Source organism: Haliotis asinina, chromosome 5, assembly GCF_037392515.1.
Source record: "Haliotis asinina isolate JCU_RB_2024 chromosome 5, JCU_Hal_asi_v2, whole genome shotgun sequence".
NCBI classification, from domain to species: Eukaryota; Metazoa; Mollusca; class Gastropoda; order Lepetellida; family Haliotidae; genus Haliotis; species Haliotis asinina.
Genome location: NC_090284.1, coordinates 47,278,603 through 47,302,077, shown reverse-complemented (window position 1 = coordinate 47,302,077; position 23,475 = coordinate 47,278,603). Strand labels below are relative to the sequence as shown.

Here is a 23,475-nt window from a genome sequence, read left to right as displayed (position 1 = left end):
CTTTTAAAGGCAATGTGTGCACAAGTTCAGAGTGAAATTCATTTTTCCCGTGGTGTGCGTGCAAAATGTTGCGTTTTTGCGAAAATGCCTAGCGTTACCGTTAACATGAAATTCTCGCATTTCTTGCACCTGGCATGTCGGGTGACGTGACTGTAGTGTTGCTGTTGTATAAAAATTATATTGAAGTTCATTTGAACATTAATATTGACCTTTTTCAAGTGGTGCGTTTTCATGTGTACTCAGTATATTATATCTTTATATGGATGTTAGAAGGTATGAAAAAGCATAAAAAAACGGTGATTAATAAAATATTTTATTAGAGACTTTTGTTTACATGAAGTACACATTTACATATATTAGCAAATCATATATACGAGATATGTGGGATGCCTATCACTACGCATAACCGGAAATAGTTATTTAGGGAGTCAGTCCTTGATGAATATACCACCAGAGATATTTGACATCATCCTCATCTTTTCGGATGGTCAAGCTTTCGGCCATCAGCAGGTTCTGGCCTTTACGGTGAGTAAGTATGGTTTTACACCTCCTTTAGGAATATCCCAGCAATATCACGGTGGGGTCACCAGAAATGGGTTTCACACATTGTATTCCTGCGAGGAATCAAGCCTCGGTCTTCGGAGTGACCCTCGAAGGTAAATAGGTTTGACCTACAGAGAATCCGATGATTTCAAATCCACCAACCCCCCATTATAATATTATTGAATACGCTTCTTTTATTGGTCATCTTGAACAGGTAATCCATTCCGTATACAACTTCGAACCAATACGGCAAGGCTCATAAATGGCACGTGTTGTTATCGTCCTTGGATTGTCGTCAGTGATCTGAGATTATGCATATATGTGAGGGATTTGTTATTATGACTAAATGAACTACAGGAGATCACTATGCTGACGTATAAACTAAACCACCGGACATAAGAAGGAAAATGTTTGATGGAGACTGTCGCACCCCTCCCCCCGACTCACCCAACACGGAACATTAACATTACCTTAAATTACCATAAATGTGGCGTTCAGTCATTTTCAAAAAGGGGTGGGGTGTGTGTGTTAAAGCCCCATCGCCCACCCACCCCTTGGACCCCTCCACTGATTATACTAGAAACAAACATGACAAGGATATTTAATTTAATTCTCTTTCCGTGACCTGCAAACCTTCCGGAATGACACGAAGAGTTACGAATCTATGCGATGGTGATGTATGAGATGCAGGTATCATAACTGTGTTGGTTTCTTAACTTTGCAGCGTTCGTCTTCTTTTGTCCGACAGTTTATTGCAATAGTAATTCAGCAGTATTACAGACAGAAGTATATTCAATGGCATATTTAGACATGATGATCAGCTTTTGCTGCAGTACGACCGTATTATTGACATGATATCTACATACAAACAAAATTCAAAACATCATGAACATGTCTAATATGATACATAAAAGCCCACGTGTCGGGTTGTTTTTATTCTTTTCAGAACTGTGACGAATGGACACGTCTACATACAAGCTAGTTTCAGTACATTATGTACATGTCTAATATGATACATAGAAGCGCGTGTTGGAATTTTTTCAATCTTTTTCAGATCTGTCACCTGTTTTAAACTTTCGGAGTGCTGAAATGTTGCATTAACACCCGCAAATTATCTGCAAGGGTATTATTTTCCCATTATACATGTCTGTTCGTTTTGGCAGGTCTAACGAAGACTGTCAATCCAAGTGCAAATTGAAAATATACCTCGTGTCACTGTAGATTAAATATCTCTTATGATTTGGAAACTTAGCGCCAAATTTGAATTTTTTTAAATAACAGGAGGTGTATTTCCATCCCCAAACGGATATATTAAACTCTTTGGTGTTAAGGAAGATCTTGAAAAGGCACTGCATATGAGTCCAAACGTTTTGACAGGGATTTCAGTCTAAAGTAAGGAAGCACTGATAGCAATATATCAACAACTGTGGTGTTATTCTTGACACATTTTCAAGCACAGTTGAAGATTACTCATTGAACGTATGTAGAGCGGCCACTTTGACCGTAAAAATTAAATTAAGAAATAACACCATAAAGAAAAGCAGCAAGACTCGTAAGTTTAGTACTGATTATGACGTCACACGACCACTGTGACTCAGAAAATATGATGTAAGAGTGGGCTACAGATTCAAAGTTATCTATTGTCAGTAAACCTGAAATACGATCTTTTCGTTGATGTCTACCGCATTTTCTGAGGCAAATGATTCGTTATACTTTTGTGAATATTGCGCGCAAAGCAACTAACAATTGTGCATATTCGAGACTACCAACCGGCAGTGAGAGAGAAGTAAGCTGTGATGCGGATTTTTTTTATCAGAGGTGGTTATTGTTGTGATTTGAAACCTCTCATTGACCAATCAAAATCGAGTATTTTCCAAATTCAAGTTAGAATGTTAAATTGCGTAACAGAAATCTTTCATACCGTTCGCGTCACCACATTTGTTGAGTGAGTGAGTGAATTTTGTTTTAGGACATTTGGGGAGGAAATCCCCGAATGGCGCATGATCACATTTCTTGTAAAACACGTATGGCGACGCATGAAAAATAACCTGTGATGGATGCCGATTGCTTATCAGTAAATGAGCAAGTGAGTACGTTTTACGCCACTTTATGTGATATTCTTGCAGTTTCACGGCGGAGGTTTCACCCACAGTATCCATGTTGGGAATTACATTAAGAAAGGTACCATGTTCACTATTGTATGTTACCTCAGTACATACGTCAGTCTACTTGTTCCTCTTAGCTCTTGAAAACAATGCCCCGGCATTTCGTAGCCATGAAGGTCTTCGTTTAGACTTTATAACTGAAACAAGTGAAAATAAATAAGGGGTTATAAAATATGTACAACAGTTGACTTCACTTATGTCAAAGTTTCCTACAAGAAGAATACGTGGGCTTTTGTATTTTAAAAAAACACACCACCTACTATGGCATGTATGACACACCTTGTCTAAACAAATTAGAGTGAGTGAGTGAGTTTAGTTTTACGCCGCACTCAGCAATATTACAGCTATATGGCGGCGGTCTGTAAATAATCGAGTCTAGACCAGACAATCCAGTGATCAACAACATGAGCATCGATCTGCGCCATTGGGAACCGATGACATATGTCAACCAAGTCAGCGAGTCTGACCACCCGATCCCGTTAGTCGCCTCTTACGACAAGCATAGTCACCTTTTATGGCAAGCATGGGTTGCTGAAGACTTATTCTACCCCGGGACCTTCACGGGTAAACAAATTAGAGGACTCGAAACATAGCAGTTACTATAAATAGAATAGAAAAAAAATCCATGGAAACATCTCGGAAACAGAGACGAAACCAGTCTACAGGATAGCAGTTTCAATACACTGTGTCATATTCGTCATGATACAGACATGAATTTTCGGGAATCAGCAAATTGATGACGATAATAAATGTGAGCTCAAAAGTCGACCGCGATTTACGTTTAGAGTTGTGAATATAAATAAATATTTCTCCTTCAGGTTACAAAGTTTGATATATTGTATTTATTGAAATGATGGTCTTGCACACAACGAAAACGGAAACTGTGTTATTTTTTGTTATTTGTCACACGCTGAAAAACAACTCACATACATGAAAAAGTTTCCATGCCGTGACGGAAGTTTTCCTAGCGGAGTTATTTTCAATACGGGATTCATAATGTCGCGGGAAAGTAGCATCTACCTACCTCTATGGTCATAGCTGTGGCTTTCCTTTATCCTTTTCTTAGATCCCTGTTGATAATCACCCTCTACAGTGTACAGGTTCGGCTGAGTTGGCCCTACGCCACCAGCATGGAGGTTCGGCGGTGGCCACACAACGGACGGGTCAGTCACAGTGTCCAGCGGGTCAGGTAAGGTGTCACGAGAATATGGCGAGATTTGGTTCACATCCGGGGAACTTACTGACGGAGCAAACGTGCCCATGGCAGGATATCCCGAGGAGGGTTCGGCAACGTATCCGCCTCTAACATCTCTGTGTTTGGAGCTGACGGAGTACATGTCGTTGGTAAAGTAGTATTGTTTGACTGGATGAGTGGGGATGTTGTCGTTTGGGACTTGAGGCTCGGACATGCTTCTAACGAAGACAGCCTCGTCCTGTTCCATCGGGGGCGTGTATGCCCTGTGTGGAGTTTTGGTGTGATGTCTTGTCACTGCCGGGAGGAGTCCCTCCGGTAGTTCGCTGTGAGAAGAAACAGGTGGATGAATGAGTGAATATGACTTTACTCCTATAACCATTTGAGATTACTAAACGGGTTTCAAGCATTTTAACCCACCCTTATCCCACCTCATATGTTTTACATAGTTACCTTTATGCAACCTTTAGCTATATTCCAGGCTGAGTAATTCACAGCGGGTGACATCAGATGTGGGCATCATACATTGCACCTACATGGGAAATCGAAACGTCTTCGGCATTGTGAGCGCGTTAACCTCTAGGCTACCCCTACCACCCCGTGTGTTTTATATATCCATGTTATTTTGGATTGTCTCAAAGCTAAGCCAAAATGGCGAATGCCCTTACGGTATGTATCCAAATATACTGTAGGTTATGATACGCTGGGACCGAATTGTATACCGAATTGAACTGGGTATTCGACGTGATATCTCGAGCTTCAACGTGTCTGTTTGGTTCACAGTAATCAGTTCTCTTTTTTCATAGCAATAAATGAGCCTTTATGAAACGCCAGGTTGTGTAAGATTTAGACATAAAAATGTAATTATACTAGATACATGAAAGAAGCTGTTTGGCCAAACAAACAAGACAGAGCCAGCTGTCACGAGACACCTTTACACACACACGTACACACTCCCATTCTTTAACATTGCACTGAGGCAACCTTTACACACACACGTACACACTCCCATTCTTTAACATTGCACTGAGGCAACCTTTACACACACACGTACACACTCCCATTCCTTAACATTGCACTGAGGCAACCTTTACACACACACGTACACACTCCCATTCTTTAACATTGCACTGAGGCAACCTTTACAAACACACGTACACACTCCCATTCTTTAACATTGCACTAGGTTACCTTAGTGACTTACGATCACCTTCATGATTCGATGAAGGAGGCCCAGGTATTTAACAATAAGTGGCATCACATGTACTTCCTGCAGAGCAGCTCCGCACTCCCGGGAAAGAGTGTAATGATTATGGGACCGAAAGTGATTTGTCGCCATATTTCAATGACACACGTTGTACGCTATATGTCGTCACCATCATCATCGTCATCGTCATCATCATCATCATCATAACGGTCATTATCATAATTAGGATGATCATTTTCGCTATTCCTGCATATTAATGCAAATACATTTTCTATGAAATGTATTGAAACCTCTAGTTCTACGGTAAATGTATTTCCGCTGTAAGCTGGTGAATCCCCTCCAAGTTTGTTCATGGCAAGGGCCTCTTATCAAAATAAGTAATATATCTTGGGCATGATTGTGACATGCAGCACATGTGTATTGTTTCACTCAAATACAGCTCGTGGAACGTTAACGGAAGGAGATTTTATGGGTGTTTCGTTTACATCCGTTGTTGGTTGCAGCGATACATTCCACAATTAAGTTTTGCTTGTTGTTTAAAGCTGCGTTCGTCAGTCTTTGTAATGTTAAATAATAAACTAAATTGAGGAAGCGTGTTTTCACGACGTTATGCCACTCCTCGTTTCCAGTGGAACATGAGAATCACTTTATTCTGATAAAGAGTTCATCTAGTTAGGTCTTTAGAGGGACCAGAACCCTGGGCTGTGAACACGGTCTCGAATACCAGAATCCACTCGATAACGGTTCTTTGATATCAGTGCTGTTGTCCATGGATTTCCTGTGATAAAACCCGAATCAGCTTGAGGTTTCTTTCTCCATTAAACTCACCCGCGATGACATCACTAAATACTGTTCAATCCGGCGCTAAGCTCAACTCACCAACTATTCCATCACTTCCGGTACACACAGGAAACACTTGAGTAGTGATTTTACATGCTCGCTGTGGGCCGTCAGGAATATGTATTTCATGTCAAAATGCGGCCGTTGTGAAATATACCATTAGAGAAGTATGGGGAATTTGATTTACGAGACTGATAAAACGCAAATGATAAAACCAAGGAGGAAACAGGTGATGGGAAATGCTGAGAAATCAAGGGGAAATGTGACAATTTATTCCAGTCCCTTGGAAATGTTTCTTCTGTAGGAATACATATTACTTTTTCTCACATGCATTGGCACAGGCTAGCGGTATGCTCGCCAAATGGAATATCCCCTACTTACTTTGAGTGGTACATGTACTGTTGTGCTTTGTGAAGCAGGTTCAATATTTGAAGAGTGTGACGAGTAGTGCCAGGTTTTCAAATGCGACATCCACTCTTTACATGGCGGATTCCACGATGAGTGAGTTCGATACTCACCCGACAGTTTCGTACTTATACACCAGAGGAACTAGTCTACCATGATCACTGACTGCAGTGGTAGTTTGTGTTAGACTGTCCGAATTTACAACATGTCTCGCATCTCGTGCCCTCCCTGCATTTTCATTCAGGCTTAAACGTTTTCTCATCTCAGTATTTGCCCAGCTGTCGTAATTTATCCTCTGAGGCAGTTTCGTCTTTCTTCATCGACATTCGACATTAGAACATTGCTTCCGATGTACAACAATTCAATCTACACAATAAATTCATTCAAATGCTACATCTAAGTGACAAACATTTATGTTGTTCAGGATTTGTGGTTGGTTCGGGTTGGGGTTGAGACGAGAAACACTTAAAACATACGTATGGCCCAACGGAAAGTCAGACAACCCTGGCTCTGAGATCGCACTGCAGCTGATGTGAAGCACTCACCATAGACTTCATTCTAGCTAACGGTGTCGCTATAAATGACAAATGGAATCACCATTGTAGTTTCCGGGCATATTTACGTTGTCAACATGTTATAGCGGCTTTATTGAACATGTGACTTCATGCAAAAGCGTGCAACGTAATTTAAAAAGAAAATGACACCTGGTGTTTAGCTGAAGGTGCCAGGTAAGTACGAATGTGCAGTAAAGCTTTTAGATAAACATACATGTAATAAAAGCAACAAAAAAACATAAACCGAAGTTAAATTAGTTTTATTTAAGCAGCAGTGTCGGTGAGGCATACATAGATGTAGAGGTTATAAAATAAATATAATACACAGATGGGTTACTAGGAAATAAATATGTGCAATAATAAAATTATAAATACACACATGATGCTAAAAGGTAACATATGCAGAGAACAGTGTGGCCATGGCAATGCGTCGATGATGTCATGGATGGTTCTACAAATCAGTGAGATAACATCGAATTGATGCGGTCTTTATCACATATCATATGACTAACAAAGACATTGTATATTCGACTTAACGTACGCACGTGTCTCTCTCTCTCTCTCTCTCTCTCTCTGTGTGTGTGTGTGTGTGTGTGTGTGTGTGTAAAGACATTGTATATTCGACTTAACGTTTGTGTGCATACATACATACATACATACATACATACATACATACATACATACATACATACATACATACATACATACATACATACATACATACATACATACGATTAAATGTGAATTCCTTTTCGTCTGAAGTTTTAAACCTCACCGAACTGTGTTATATCGCAATTACAAATCACATTATTTGTGTCCTGTCACGTTTTGTAAAATACATACATTCACATTGTGTAGTTGAGTAAAATATAGTAATAACTGTATTACTAATGATGCCAAACTTCAGTTCCTCATCATATTATTTTAAAATATATACGAAAAATCGAATATAAGAATACATAAATATCAAATGTATAAATGAAAAAATATTTTTATCCATGACACAATACTACGTTTATATTTTGAAATTCAACTTTTGCTAGAGTTCATATCTGTAAGTTTTGGAACTTATACAATTCACTGTAACTGTAACTTCTGATTATCCTTTGTAGTTGTACAAGGGATGGGGAAGCATAGTGCTTGAAGTGTTCGCTCGTCATGCTAGAGGTCCATGTTCGAATCCATATGGCTACAATGCGGGAAGCACTAAAAATACAAGATGCCTTAGCTTGTGACACAACTTATTAAGTTACCTTTATATCATGGAAATATCGCAACATCTATTTATTAAGGCAATGGACATAGTATGGTATGTATTACCTCCTTTGAATCAGTTATCGACGATCGCAAAAGTAATCATCTGACATAATATACAGCGTAACCTCGTTAATCCAGACATCATGACAATGACTTTTCTGCAGTTTACAGGTGGCTGGATTTTCAATCATGTTGCACAGTAATATATCTAGAGAGAATTTTGTCAGAAATTATATGCTATGTGGGGGTGTCCGCTTTAACGAGATCCGTATGAACGGGGTTCAGCTGATTATGTATTTGCCTTAACGGATTGTACTGGGTTCCTCTCATCTGGGCCGCACTGACAAGATGGGGTTTTGTAAAGCTCTGTATTTGAGAAATTCCAGCTTAGGTTCATAGTCAGACTCCGGTAACGGTGCCTGTATTTCCTCGTTGCTGGAAAGAAAATATATCGACGTAACATCCGGGACCTGTCCTGGTTAGACGTTATTGTGCGCAAAGTGGATTATTAAGTCGCAAGTGAAGCAGTGTAAGATGAGACAAAATGCAACAGACGAGGACCCTTTCAATCATGTCATTACTTGTGTTCCTGCAGGGCCTTGATTATCGGACATTTTTCAACGCTAGGATAGTCGTAAGTTAATGTTAATATACGGCTCTTAGGACTTTCTTAACGCTAGGACAGCCGCTAAAATCTAGGCCCTGTTCATTTTTACTTTCTAGTCTTAGTGCAAGTGGCCTGAACCTGGTACGAGTTTGCAACTTCAAGTAGCCGAGAAGAGTTGCGTATCTTGGTAGCTCTTTTCAGTGGATGACTTCGACGCAACGTTTACGTTTACCATTATCCCTTGATGTGACAAAAGGTTACGATAGCTTTGAGAACCGTTGTCAAGACTGTCAACCTTGTTCAATCTGACTACTTATCGTTCTTGACTGGCGTCACACAAAACTTTAAGCTGACACGCTAACGACTGATACGGTTCTTACAAACAGATTAAACCTGGATTTGGACCAAACATCATCGGATCCTGACACATCAAAGTGAAGGAGGTCTGCACTGGAAATCGCAGCGCTCCAAACCACTCGACACCACCAAGATTCTTACAATAGTAAAATAAAGAGTAAATGTGATTGGATTCAAAGTATCCCCTTTCATAAAAAAATTGATATTCATATTTTTGAATGCATAGCGTCAGAATATGCAAATGGTAAAATACGAACCTTGACTTTCTCAGTATTAGGCCCTGAGAGGTCACAGAGGGATCAGGATGAAAAGAAAACAGCATTTCGTCGTTTTTACAGTAACATTAAGGAGCAATGACTGACGATGTCTGAAGTCATCGCACTAAAACAAACGCGATACATTAAAACCTACAGGAACGTAATGAGACAGACAATTCCAAAAGCACAGCGAGTTCCGATATTGTTTCATAGATCGGTACCGACCATTTTATCTTCCGATAGTCTTAAGATTTCGAAGGAGGAAGATATTAGACAAAAACTCTTTTTTTGAGAATAGAAATAAAAGTTATATTCTGTCCTTCCAACGGAGATCAAATGGACGGCCCTTAGAAGCCGCGGTATATATGAAGCAACAGATATACGTTATATACATAACACATGTGTAGTAGCATGCAGATTACTGTGAAAGTAGCATATGTCCCACTGTCAGTCTTATATGTCTTTAGGGAAGTAGTTTCCTTTGCAATGAAGCAAGGTCGAAATGATATAATCGGACAGTCGCATTAAAACATGCATGAAAGCAAATTTCGTAAATTCAACTGAGTTACGTGAAAGTGTTGCTTTCCAGTAAGCGATATACGGCTGGCAAAAGAAGCATAAACCAGGTTAGGCTCGCTCTTTTGAAATGTTTGATAGCCAAAACCTGATCGGTCGGGACTGCTAGAAGAATAAATTGAGTTGCTACTTTCACAGTTTAACAGAAGAGGCATTGTGCAAATGCAGTGAGAGTCAATATGAACAAAAGCCCATTGTGTCTGTAGTTTCTATGACTTCAAACTTGCACTGACTTGCCGTTCAGTCTCGATGATTTTCCCCTTTAGAACCTAACTCCCCGCTGGAGGCATTGGAGTAAGTGAGTTTAGTTTTACACCGATGTATCAATATTCCATCAATATTACAGCGGGGGACCCCGGTAATAGACTTCACACATTGTACCCATTTTGACATAAGAGCATCCTGAAGGAAGACCTGGGTTATTGACACGCGGTACCAGTCTGACTGTTTGCGTGAACGTTTCCACCAAGTCTGATTTGATGTTCATGCTATCAACCAATGGTTTCTCTAGTCCATGGGTGAAAATTCAAGGTCGGGACGATTTACCTCATAACATCTGCTTGTCACGCCAATCATCCTTCTTTTCACGTTCCCTCAAAGTACGAGGTTAACTACATATTCTATACGGTCAAACCCGATGTGTCGAACTCGTCGGGACCAGGAAAATTAGCCGAGTGTTTGAGAGATAAGTTCAACACAGCCGAGAGTTTGTCTCAACCGATTTCGAGACATTGGGATTCGACTGTATATGTTTTAAATCCACCCTCTGATAGTAAGACAAGTAGTCTACAGACAAAATGAGCTATTGTACATGTACAACACGGATTCAGGAATACAAAATCATCATGCAAATTACAACAGATATATATGCGTATGGGATAAAGAGAATATATACAAGGTGCTGTAAGGACACGAGAGGCCCTCATTAAACTGGACCCTTGCCATTCTGCATGTGTCTTTTTGTTAAGATTTCATGAGTAACTTACGGGTTAACGTCACTTTTCACGTCTAATCTAAATCGTAATCAGGGGGAGGTAAATTCAGCACTGACCCTTCCATTGGCCTCCTTTGTCTTGCACTTGTCACTTCTTGCCTCCAGTCATTGGCTTGTTCAATATCAGCGTAATGTTCTGATGTTGGTTGAGGCACCTCATTGGCTGCTTGAGAAGCAGACGACAGTTTTGGCGAAACTTTTTCTTTCGTAAACAAATATTCTTTGCGAGTCTCGTCAGGGGAGGGAATGACTATGTCTTCAGTGCGGGAACTTCTCTTTTCACGAAATGTAAATTCTTTGTCCGTGTTCACTGACGTGCGTTTGACACTGTCATTTCTTTGTATCTGGTCAGCTGACGCCACTGGACTTTCCTCACCCAGTGTCATCGTCGCAGTCTGGAAGGAACATTGGAGTAAAACTGTATTTCGGAATGTGTCAATCACGGTATAATCTCCATGTCTAGTGTCCCATCTCATCGAAGCAATCTATTCGTCGCACACAACACATTTGTAACACTACAAAATGAGAAACGAAAACAGTTGTGTGAACTGAACTGCGGGCGAAGTCCGCCTTTAAAGCAGGCTTATGACTAGATCTGTCTGTTGACTGCTATGCGAAACACGATCCTTGGAATGTTAACTTTTGTTTTACCTTTATACATATATGTAAACTCAGAAGTTACAAACCAGATATGACCTTAATGTTAATATGTTATTTATCATATCGTTTTGTGAGAATATATTTTCATGCATACAATTTAAATATGCCGACTTTGCCAAAGCTATACAATACATGTACTTGTACTGTTTCTGTATGCATATGTCAACAAGTGCAATTCTTTCATTGTTAGCAGGTATTTTCTGGCATTTTCAAATGTATGTTATAAATGTAAATGCATTCATTTGTGAAAAAAGAGGCGTGTGGTCACATCTACCAACAGAAAATCTAGACATCAGGTACGACTTTTTGTCTGCGACTTTCACATTCATCGTCGCCATATTTCTGTAATAACGACGTCTGTTATCAAACTACTGTTTTTAAACATTTGCTTGGAGCATATTTATCAGCTACTGCTTACCTGCTCCGGGTCAGATGGCATGTCAAATGTCGAATGATATATATATTTCCAAACACATCACAAACATCTAGTTTCCACTATTCTGGACTAAAGAAATTTGTTTATTTATGGGATACCGTAATTAACTGTTCAGCATCAAGAAGAAGATATTTCATTTCAATGATAATATGCCTTGTGCTATAATAAGCACAAACTACATAAATCATGTAAATAGTTTACATATTTTTCTAAAACTGAATGAAATGAAGTGACTGAATCATCTTTTCGCAACATGAGATGGGAACATACCGCTTCTCCTTGGCTTTTCTGCGCCCTGAAAAAAACATCAAAACAATGTCTGTTAAAGTCATAGTCTGTAATAGTTAATCTGTGAGCTGTTTATAGCTGGTATATGTAGTGTTGTCTGAGGTGCCGTGTAATCTCAAATTCTCTTTTTTCAACCAGTTTTTGGAAAGATGCACGCTTTCTTGTGGATGTTCCAATAATCCTCTGCATCAATGGGCTGTGAGTCATTTTGTAATGACTGATTTGATTAATGATTATCAAATCTGTTGGTTTGTTTACCCTCAGTTCGAAAGGTGTTATGGAATTATCAGTGGAACTTAACTGCTGGTTTCACATAGAGTAAGCATAACTGAGTCAGACGATTATAACACCTGATCCTGTTAGGGCTAAGGGACAAAACTCTACACAGAAAGCAGTGCTTTAGACCACTTTGAAACTCGTTCCCTGAACTTACCATAGAGGTAATCTTTCATTTCGCAAACCTGAAAAGGTAATATAATTGATTAACACCGTGTTGGAATACGTTCTTTTGAAACTAAACATAACTGTTGTATAGCGAAGATATAATGATTAGATTTTCAGGTGAAAGGTGTGCGAGTTAAACTGAGTCTGTTGAGGTCATACAGACCCTGAAACAAATATATCCAATAACCTCAAGCAAGTCTAGAATATGTGGCAAGACTAGATTACAATCGTTTCTGAAAATGAAGATAGTCCCTAGGATTCTTTTCATCATATTGTATGAAACTACATGTATACGTTGGTCTAGTAATAGTCACTAGCGGCAGTCTGAAATGAATACATCACTGATACACAATACACCAGTTCCGAATTGATCTGCCTCAGATCTATACAGGCAGAGTAATAACAAGTATCGTCCTTTATCGTGACTCGACCTCGACCTCCTTTACCAGACATCAACCTTCCTCTCTTTGGTCAGAGGGGAGTGTTGACAATTTCGCAACGAAAACAAGTTATTTCACTACAAATGTCATCATACATCGAAATCGCATATTCTTTTAAAAATCAACTAAAAAGGAAAAACAGAAAAGATGCTTCCCTGCTGGAATGTGTTGAATCCTACCTCTAGGTTGTGTGACATCGTATACGACTGTCTCCGGTTGTTGGTAAGGCCCGTTATATGTGTGTGCTCTCACTGCAATTCTTGTCCCGTCTTGTTTCGGAGAGGCTGCAGGTGCCCTCTCCTCGATATACCGTGGTCTGTAGGAAGCCATGTGGCGAGTGGGCATGGTAGGGAACTGGTAAAGGTCCCGCGTGGGTGGGGTCAACGGGTAGGGTATCGGGCGGGCTACTGTGGGAATAGAACCGTTACGGACGTTGCCATTGATGAGTGGATCTTCCTGGCTTTCTTTGTCAGAAAATCCTCGACACCTCCTTCAGATAAACAAAACCTCAGCTCATTGTATGTTTTACACAGATGAAGAAGACTATCTTAGCCAGCTATTTTGTCGTTGAGGCCTTGCGGACGTCAGTTTCACTTATGTTTTACATAGATAACTCCCTGCCACAGTCACGTGATAGATACAGACTAATTGAACTACAGGGGGAATTTATAAAAAGAGAGAGTGAGAGGAGGGGAAGAGAGAGAGATGCCAAGGTGGGAGAGAGAGCATGAGAGGAGGGGTAGAGAGAGAAGGGACAGGGAGAGAGTAAAATAGCGACTAATATTATGTGAGGGAGAGAGAAAGAGAGGAGAGGAAGTGAGAGAGTATCTCCTACCTGAAGGTGTAGTAGATAGCGACGATGGTGATGATCAACATGACGCAGCAGATGATGCTGGCAGCCACAACTCCACCCAGGGTATCCTCCATCTTCAAGTGGTACACCGTCACACCTGGAATATAGGGCTTCTTAAACAGGGACTGGCAGACATGGGGGATACATGTTGATAAATGATATCTAGTTGGGGTCCGGTGACTCGGGTGTTTAGATCCATCATCCATCCTAGTGATCCGGATGTGCATATACCACCATGCGTGCCATTAGTGACCCGAATGTTCAGATGCCATCATACATATGCCAAGTTTCCCGGATGTTGAGAAACCATCTTACAAACGCTTAGTGACCCGGATGTTTAGATACCATCATACATATGCCAAGAGACCCGGGTGTTGAGAAACCATCGTACAAAGGCCAAGTGCCCAGGATATTTAGATTCTATCTGGAACTTGGCAAGTGATCCAGATATTGAGATTCATCCGAGTGTTTCGACAACATCGTATGTGTAAGTGATCAAATGTCTATACCCTATGAAGTACACATGTTGTTAGAAGCGATTTCACACTTCTCATATGTTTTTTACATCTGTGGGCGAACCCGAGATTTGCGATACGGACTGCTATTTGATTCAGTCGATACGAGCTGAAAGATTATGTTTCTTTTTATATGTACCCTAAACATCTTGTAATTTTATGAATTTAAGGAGAAAGGAATCGTTTCGTTTGTCGTTGAACGTCGCACTCAGCAATATTCGACTATACTGAAGCGGTATGTAAACAATCAAGTCTGTACAAGACAATCCAATGATCCATAGCATGAGCATCGATCCAAGCAACTGGGATAGGATGGAGTGTGTCAACCACGTCGATGAGCCTCACCTTCTGATCCTCTTAGACGGATCTAAAACTTTGAGTACTGGGATTTAAAAAAATGTTTGGGTCTTGGACTAAGTTGGATTCTGGTATCTAAAACTTTGATTCTTGGCCTTATTTGGGTTCTGGGATCTGGACTCTAGGATCATGGTATGGGGTATTTGATTTTATGGAGTGGGTTAGGTTATTGGGCATCGGTTATATATTTTCGGTATGAGTTTTAGGATCTGCTACCTGGGTTTTGTACTAGAGTCTGAATCGTTGGTTTGGGCCCCGCTCAGGCATATATAAAAGTAGAAGAGGTAGCTAAAATGTATAGAAACAAGCGTGGCATGGTGGAGTTATATATAGTCTTGCTTCTGATGATTGCGTCGAGTAATTTAGGGTTCACAACTGAAAAGGGCGAGGTTGATATGCAGTCTGTTTTCAAAACATAAATTAATGCGAATGTTTCGAAACAGAAACCCCATAACCAGAAGGATGAATAGATTTCATTCCCGGCTGGTTTCTTGATATACGTGAGTACAATGCAGCTATTCACGTAGACTGGATCCACGCTCCAGTTGCGCTGTCTCGGTTGTATGATACATTTTGCACGATGCTCTTTACCCTACATAAAGCGACTATACCGTGACGATGAACAAAAGATACTGGGGCAGGCAAAACTATGCTTAGGAATGTAGTTTAAGTGCATGCTTTTTTTGTACAGTTCACCTTTACTCCACACTGGACATGACGGATAACTTTTATTTTTCATACTTTTGCAGCCACGAGTATCATCGTAATTAATATCACTGTGAGTTTCTAATCCGAAGATCAGGTGACGTCCCGGGTTAGAATTAACCTTCAGTAACCCATGCTTGTCGTAAGAGGTAACTAACGGGATGAAGTGGTCATGCTGACTTGGTTGACATAAGCCATCGTATCCCACTTGCTTACATCCATGTTCAGGGCGTTCATCGCTGGGTAGAATATATTCAGACACCATATACTAGTACCTGGAATATTGCTGGGTGCGGCTTTAGGCAACAACCCAAAATGAACCAAGTCCTAGGTTTCTTTAAGTTATGGACCTTCCATCTCAAAGGGCTCTCTTTTTCAATTTATAAGGAGTTAATTGTTTCTGTCAAAATGATAAAAAAAAATGTTTTCAAACTCTACAAAAAGATACAGCCTCACAAATTACTCGCAAGACAATTCTTATGTACGGATAAAATAATTTTAATAGTTTAAACTAGTGGCATCTTTAAGGGAGACTTTAATAACAAATGAAGAATGTGCACTGGATTATTCACAGACGGACGCCATATAGCTGGGATATTGTTGAGAGCGGTGCAGAACTTAACTCACTCACTCCCCGTTATCCTCAAGAAAAGGCGTTTATCTGCCACTATGTCCACCTAAGTAATCTGTGACCTGCTTCAGCGCATACCTTCATCGTTAATCTCATATGTCATGACATAACGGGAACACTGTGTATTTTAGTTTTTTTAAGGTAACAAACAATTTTGGTTTCCGTTTTTGACGCATTTGTTTGTCTGTTTGTGCGATTGCCTTTTTGATATTTTGTTTGCTTCGTTTGTTTGTTTCTTTGGTCTTCTATCGAACTTGAGCTCCAGAACCAGACATTCGAGTGATCCATATCCATATATCAACATCAGCAGTGTACGAGGACGCCGTGACGAGCAATAAGTCGCCTCTTTGGAACTTAACCAGTCCATCGGGAATGAGGGAAAGGTCATTTGTAAACTTTGTTACTAAACTGCAATGAAATATCTGATAGAAATTACAGTTCGAATATTACTTTTGACAAACAATCCAACTGCTTATTGTATGTGAACCCGAACTTTACTTTAAGTTTAGGACTTAGTAAGGGCAAGTGCACATCAACAACTTTGTCAGGCGCGTAGCAAGCCATTTTTGTGTGAGTGAGTTTAGTTTTACGCCGCACCCAGCAATATTCCAGCCGATGGCGGCGGTCTGTAAATAATCGAGTCTGGACCAGACAAACCAATGACCAACAACATGAGCACCAATCTGCGCAATTGGGAACCAATGACATGTGTCAACCAAGTCAGTGGGTGTGACCACCCGATCCCGCTCGTCGCCTCTTACGACAAGCATAGTCGCCTTTCATGGCAAGTATGGGTTGCTGAAGGCCTATTCTTCAATGGTACCCGGGACCTTCACGGGTACCATTTTTGTGTGTAAGCCCGATCGGTTGCAAAGCTTTACATTTAGATAGTAATGAGTGCTTGCACAACCTACTTAGCAACAATCATATGTAAGCTCCGGCTGTTTTATAATGGTCTCTACGCCCTTACTTTTCTCGACCTAAGGATGCATTTCCTTCATTTTGTTTGACTATTGCTAAAGGTTTTATAAAATCACTCATTAACTTATTCGAGCTTGATACTTCATGTGAACGAAGTTTCATTACATTTTATAAGTATCGTACCATCATGTTTATTCATTCTATCTAAAGAATATATTTTACGTGTACATGTATTAAAATAAAGACAAGTAAAACTTCAATGGTAACAATACCCCCACTGTTCAATTCACCGACAATAAACCTACGTATAAATTCTTGACAGTTTTTCTGTTGTTTACTAAAACACAATATTAGAAATATCTACGTCTTGTCATGTAGGTATTCTTAGGAATGTCAAGGTTGTACGTGGACACTCTATCACTCCTATCGCCCCCACACGATGAGCCTCCCTCACCCATCCTCCCCTCTCCTTCCCGATACAGAGGGTGATGAATGATATCAAGCTGAGGGACATTTATGGTTGTGGGTCTGTTCATACTGAGGGCGGTGGGGTAGCCTAGTGGTTAAATCGTTCGCTCGTCAAGCCGAAGATCCGGATTCGATTCCCCACATACCTTCAGTGTGTGAGGCCTATTTCTGGAGTCCCCGCCATGATATTGCTGGAATATTACTAAAAGCGGCGTTAAACCATACTCACTCACTCATTGTTCATTACGATGGGGTTGTACGATTATATTAAAACTAGCAAAACAACTTTAAAAATGATATGAAGCACAAGCTTGTTCGTCGATACAATTCTGTACAGGCTGTGGGGTCGAGTTGCGACCCAAAAGAGTGTCCCGAACCGATGTTTGGTGGTTTTAAGACAGATTTCCATGATTTATTGTCCAGATTTGTCACGAACGCGAGCTAGTATTTTTCATTTAAGACAGATAACTATAATAAGACAAATACCTATTGGGTCTTTCCTCTAACAAACGCCACGACAGAACAACACAGTAACGCTTGTCCTATATCCATGTTATTTTAACGTTTGTGATGCTATTTTCAGACGTTTGCATCAAGTATGTTAAGGATATAAAGTACGCACGTCTAATGCAAGATATGCAAATCGCATAATTTGAACTTACAGTCTCAATCTTATTTTCACTTTATTAGATTTATTTTTTTTGTTTATAGTGAAATTCATCAGTGCGTTTCCACTGCAACCGGACTATAAAGGAATATGTTATCCACCGGATCCCAACCATTCATTTTTTGACATTGTATGCTAGTAATTGTCCATGTTATATAATTTTTCTTAGGATCACCTTGGAAATAGCAGATCCATGGGTCATATAATACATTTCCATGACAAAAGGTGGGGTGAGCACCGCTGCACCCCACTGTGGGTCCGCCTATACACTACGTAGACAATCGATGCGGTGCGTGACAGTCGAATGCACTAACCACTGGGCCACCTCACTATTCGTTACCTGGCAATGAATCAGTGTTTAGTGCTTCACTCTTTTCTCGTGGCAGCTATCATGTCGATATCACGTTTTCATTCTGTCAGTTTCAGCCTGCCGTGCAGCACGTCAATCACAACACGGGAGATTGGCAGGACCCGGAAGTTGAATACACCTTTTGTTATAGAGGCCAATTAATACTGAATAGTTAAACAGATGGAGCATTATGATGGCGTCGATGCCATAGCAACAACAAAGCGCTAAAACGCACCGTATACCCGTCCAATTAAGGTCGTTCTGTTACCGTCTCCGTGCATTCGTAACATACTCGTGTCATTCCGGCAAGCCGGGTGACATCTCGTTCCCCTGTAGCCATGTTTACGACTGGGCCCTGTCTAAGCGCAAACGGACATTGAGATGAAAAGTGCACAGTGGTATTATTCCCAAGGAAAGAAAACTCTGAATTTCCAAACATGGCTACTCCCAAAATACAGAGGGCAAAGCAAAACAACGCAATCATTAATTCTGTAAATATATTTCAGTGTTGAAAGCTGCTGATCTATTTATTAGCTCAAAGTTTATGTTTAAATTGCGCTTTTCATAGTCTAACGATGTTTCAAAGTTCGACGGGGCCGCCATTTTGATGCTTCGAAATACGTTTCACTACGCATAATTTAATTGGTTTGCCACAATTCTTGGGAATAACGTCGCGCTATACGGGTACGAGTCTTCTTGTAGGTCACGGAAAGAGACGAGTAGTTATGAATGAGTCTCCGTTGTACAGTGTATACAGCCCATGCCAAGAGAGGAAGATCGGTAGTCCGACCCCCAGTCTGACCAAAAGACGTTAAAGATAGTACTTGTTGTTTCCAGCCTACCTCGACTATTGTACGAGGAAGTTATACACAGTTATACGACGCCTTAGTGGTTTGGAGTCAGCCTGCTGGGTCTGTGTAAATGCAGGTCACACGTCTTAACTGCGGTATGGTATCTCAGTGTGCACACGCATGCATGCATGTGCAGGTCGGCCTCGACGTTTACGCTATTCCACATCATCTCACCTATCATAGAAACAAGTATGTATTTGGAAGTTTACAAAAACGAGGTTTTTCAACGCAGACGGGATGGAAACTCAATGTGGTAAAACCGCCATGTCGGCCGCCGTGACATGTTAGGAAGTTATGTTAAAAACGAATGCACAGACACAAAATATGCAATGATATATGCAAGCCCATAGAGCATTCCTTTACACTACAGAATTTAAGGCAAAGGATCAGCATGCAGAATGTGCAATATCAGGTTCAGCCTGGTATGTTTACAACCGAAACCCATTAAAATTCGTTGTCAGGACAAAGGTGTATTTGGACTAAAGCCATTTGCCTAAGCAGACAGTCTCGTTTAATGACCTTTTTTTAGCTAAAATGGATAAAATTATCATTCATTATCCAAATGCTCTTCTTTGTCCGACAATGAAGACCTTGGGTTTCTGCAAACGCAGGTGCTTGTACGTATATAGACACTACCCTTGTACTGTATAAAAGGATCCTTTTATATAGTACTGGGGTAGGGTCTACACACCTATATGTCTTTCTAACATTGCTTCTGAGCGATACACGTCCCTGCATCTGCAAATGATAACAGCGATATAGTGATATTGCTAGAAAATTCCCAAAGGCGGCGTAAAACTAAACTCACTCACTCCATAATCATCGTCATTGTAGTCGTCATCATCACCGCCATTACCATCATTATTACAAAAAAAAATTATCATTCGGTTAGGCACACAGCTGACTGTTTGTAACCCTGCAGTCGTCTTTACCTGCTTGTACCTGTGATATGTACAGAGCCACCTTTCACCTTTGGAGATTATTCCTACCGGGGATGACCCATACAACTATCCCCTTCACTTCGCGATCATCAACATCAACTATATTTGCCCTTCACAAAAGCAGGGCTGGTGACATTGTCTCCTATAAAACCCATAACGCCTAGTGTGCGCTGAAATAACGGTTCTGACGAACAAGGATTGATTTGCCATCATGACTGATTCTCCGTAGACTATGTTGACACATTCCGCTTTAGCGAGATCACGAAAGTCATTTTGTCTCTGTAGCATGTGAATGACTATGTGGCTTAAGCAAAACCAAATGTTATCATGTGGTGAGAAAGAGATTCATTAAATAAGGCTTCCATTCTATCGCGTGGACAAATATTAGAAACGACTTAATTTGATGGCCACCTTTGTAATCGGAAAATGACGAGAAATAACTGCTGTTTCAAGGGAACCTATGCAATGCAGACTAGATTTCTTCCGAAAAGAACATTAAATACTATCGATGCTTATGTTTTCAAATTATCGAACCTACGGTACAGGAATTGTCCCAAACATTTACTCACTTCAGACACAAATGCTGACACGAAAAGAATTTCATCTAATAATACTAATGGTGAATATTCATAGTGCGCCTTTCCAGGTTCGTATCCTGCTCAAAGCTCACGATCATTATTACCCCACTTGACTGTATCGAGGGTTAATAGTCATACATCATATCCCACCGGGTACCCATGTATTGCTGGGTGAACAGAGGCAATTTTGAACAATTTTGAACTTGTATCACATGCGCTTTGTTGTGTTGCAGGATTCAAGCCCTAGAAACTCTCTAGTGTCAAGCTGCCAAACTCATTGGGGACCAGAGCTCTAAACACATGACCACATACCACCAAATCTATCGAAATGTTTCTAATTTGTCTCCTCTTCTTGACATGATGTCGAGAAGGAAGACCACTTTATATATACTGGCATACCTCCGCGGTCGTTGTCCGTTGCACAGGAGTCTATACCATTCACACAATAAATAATTGCTCTGAAAATGATACTGATTTTTTCACATAACTATTAATCTGGTCCCTGGGTTTTGTGTCTATTAGTGAATATTAGCTCGATACAGTCTTCAACACTACTTGAATGGAGTTTAAACTTATGGCGCTTTACCTACACCGCGAAGGAACTTGTGGAGTTTCTTTGAACTGGACTGGTGGAAGGTGCATTTGCTTTCAGAGTAATTGAATAACACGTGTAACGAGTGGGCGAGTGTCACCGGCCCACTAGCCCGTGACTGGTAAAAATCTAGTCGTTCCAGTCTCCACAGTCACTGGTCCAAAAAGCTAGTGAATTTTCAAGGGGCTATTAGGTAAACATATCACACTCTCAGAAATTCAGACGTGCTTCTCACTTGTTTTTGACGGTATTTTATCTTTTAACAGTCTGTTGCTTAGTTTCTACATTCATGAATATTTGTGTGCCAGTAACCCTCAGACAATGCTAGACCCACTGACTTGTACAGTTTGGAAACTATTTCGCACACTGCAAGTATCTGTTATATTAAAATGTCTGTATCGCTCTCATGAAGAAATTAAGAATGTATGTGAGTGAGTCTATGCATGTTTGCGTCTGTCACTGTGTCTTTGTCTGTTGGACAGCAGCCAGCTTCCAGAATCTGCCGAAACGTTCTCCTTCGGTGGAAAAGGCAAAGAAGTAATGGCATTTGTTTAAAATGACCACTGAAAATTACTATTCACACCAAGTGTTCGTGAAATAAGCAAGCTTGTCTTGCTCTGTGGGTTACACGCGCATCAAAGAGTTCTCTTTAAGGCTGCACTCTGCTATACACAGTGAACAAGTTCAATTTCAACCTTATTAATATAACAGCAGTGACACGTGAGTTGAGAATGTTGATTTCAGTTGTCAGTCATTTGTCAGTCACATCAATCATTGAACATGTTAAGCACGTGTCTGTAATTACAACATCTGAAGTCACAACAATCCCTAGTAACCTCCCTGTTTCAATTACTTAAGTATGACCTAGTTACCGCCTTGGACTGAACAGTTAATATGTATATGTATTACGTTCATAACAGACAGAGCGCCAAGTGTACATTATCTCGTACTTGGTACATGTCATGTATGGTGTTTATAGGTGTATACTGTTATAAGAGGAACAGACAGAGCGCCAGGTGTACATTATCTCGTACTTGGTACATGTCATGTATGGTGTTTATAGGTGTATACTGTTATAAGAGGAACAGACAGAACGCCAGGTGTACATTATCTCGTACTTGGTACATGTCATGTATGGTGTTTATAGGTGTATACTGTTACAAGAGGAACAGACAGAGCGCCAGGTGTACATTATCTCGTACTTGGTACATGTCATGTATGGTGTTTATAGGTGTATACTGTTATAAGAGGAACAGACAGAACGCCAGGTGTACATTATCTCGTACTTGGTACATGTCATGTATGGTGTTTATAGGTGTATACTGTTATAAGAGGAACAGACAGAGCGCCAGGTGTACATAATCTCGTACTTGGTACATGTCATGTATGGTGTTTATAGGTGTATACTGTTATAAGAGGAACAGACAGAGCGCCAGGTGTACATTATCTCGTACTTGGTACATGTCATGTATGGTGTTTATAGGTGTACACTGTTATAAGAGGAACAGACAGAACGCCAGGTGTACATTATCTCGTACTTGGTACATGTCATGTATGGTGTTTATAGGTGTATACTGTTATAAGAGGAACAGACAGAACGCCAGGTGTACATTATCTCGTACTTGGTACATGTCATGTATGGTGTTTATAGGTGTATACTGTTATAAGAGGAACAGACAGAGCGCCAGGTGTACATTATCTCGTACTTGGTACATGTCATGTATGGTGTTTATAGGTGTATACTGTTATAAGAGGAACAGACAGAGCGCCAGGTGTACATTATCTCGTACTTGGTACATGTCATGTATGGTGTTTATAGGTGTAT

At 40.4% G+C, this 23,475-nt stretch overlaps 1 protein-coding gene across 1 annotated transcript in view; it reads right to left on the bottom strand.

Moving 5' to 3' along the window:
* Window positions 1-297: 297 nt before the first annotated feature.
* The window catches only part of LOC137284639 (uncharacterized), a 36,913-nt gene continuing 13,735 nt past the window's right edge, over window positions 298-23,475 (bottom strand). The window contains exons 2-8 of the mRNA XM_067816530.1: window positions 14,058-14,172; window positions 13,402-13,712; window positions 12,772-12,799; window positions 12,321-12,345; window positions 11,012-11,349; window positions 3,733-4,226; window positions 298-2,845 (exon numbers count right to left, since the gene is read on the bottom strand). Of these exons, the coding sequence (XP_067672631.1) occupies window positions 2,769-2,845; window positions 3,733-4,226; window positions 11,012-11,349; window positions 12,321-12,345; window positions 12,772-12,799; window positions 13,402-13,712; window positions 14,058-14,149 (1,365 nt within the window). The 5' untranslated portion in view covers window positions 14,150-14,172 and the 3' untranslated portion in view covers window positions 298-2,768. The remainder of the gene's footprint in view (window positions 2,846-3,732; window positions 4,227-11,011; window positions 11,350-12,320; window positions 12,346-12,771; window positions 12,800-13,401; window positions 13,713-14,057; window positions 14,173-23,475) is intronic.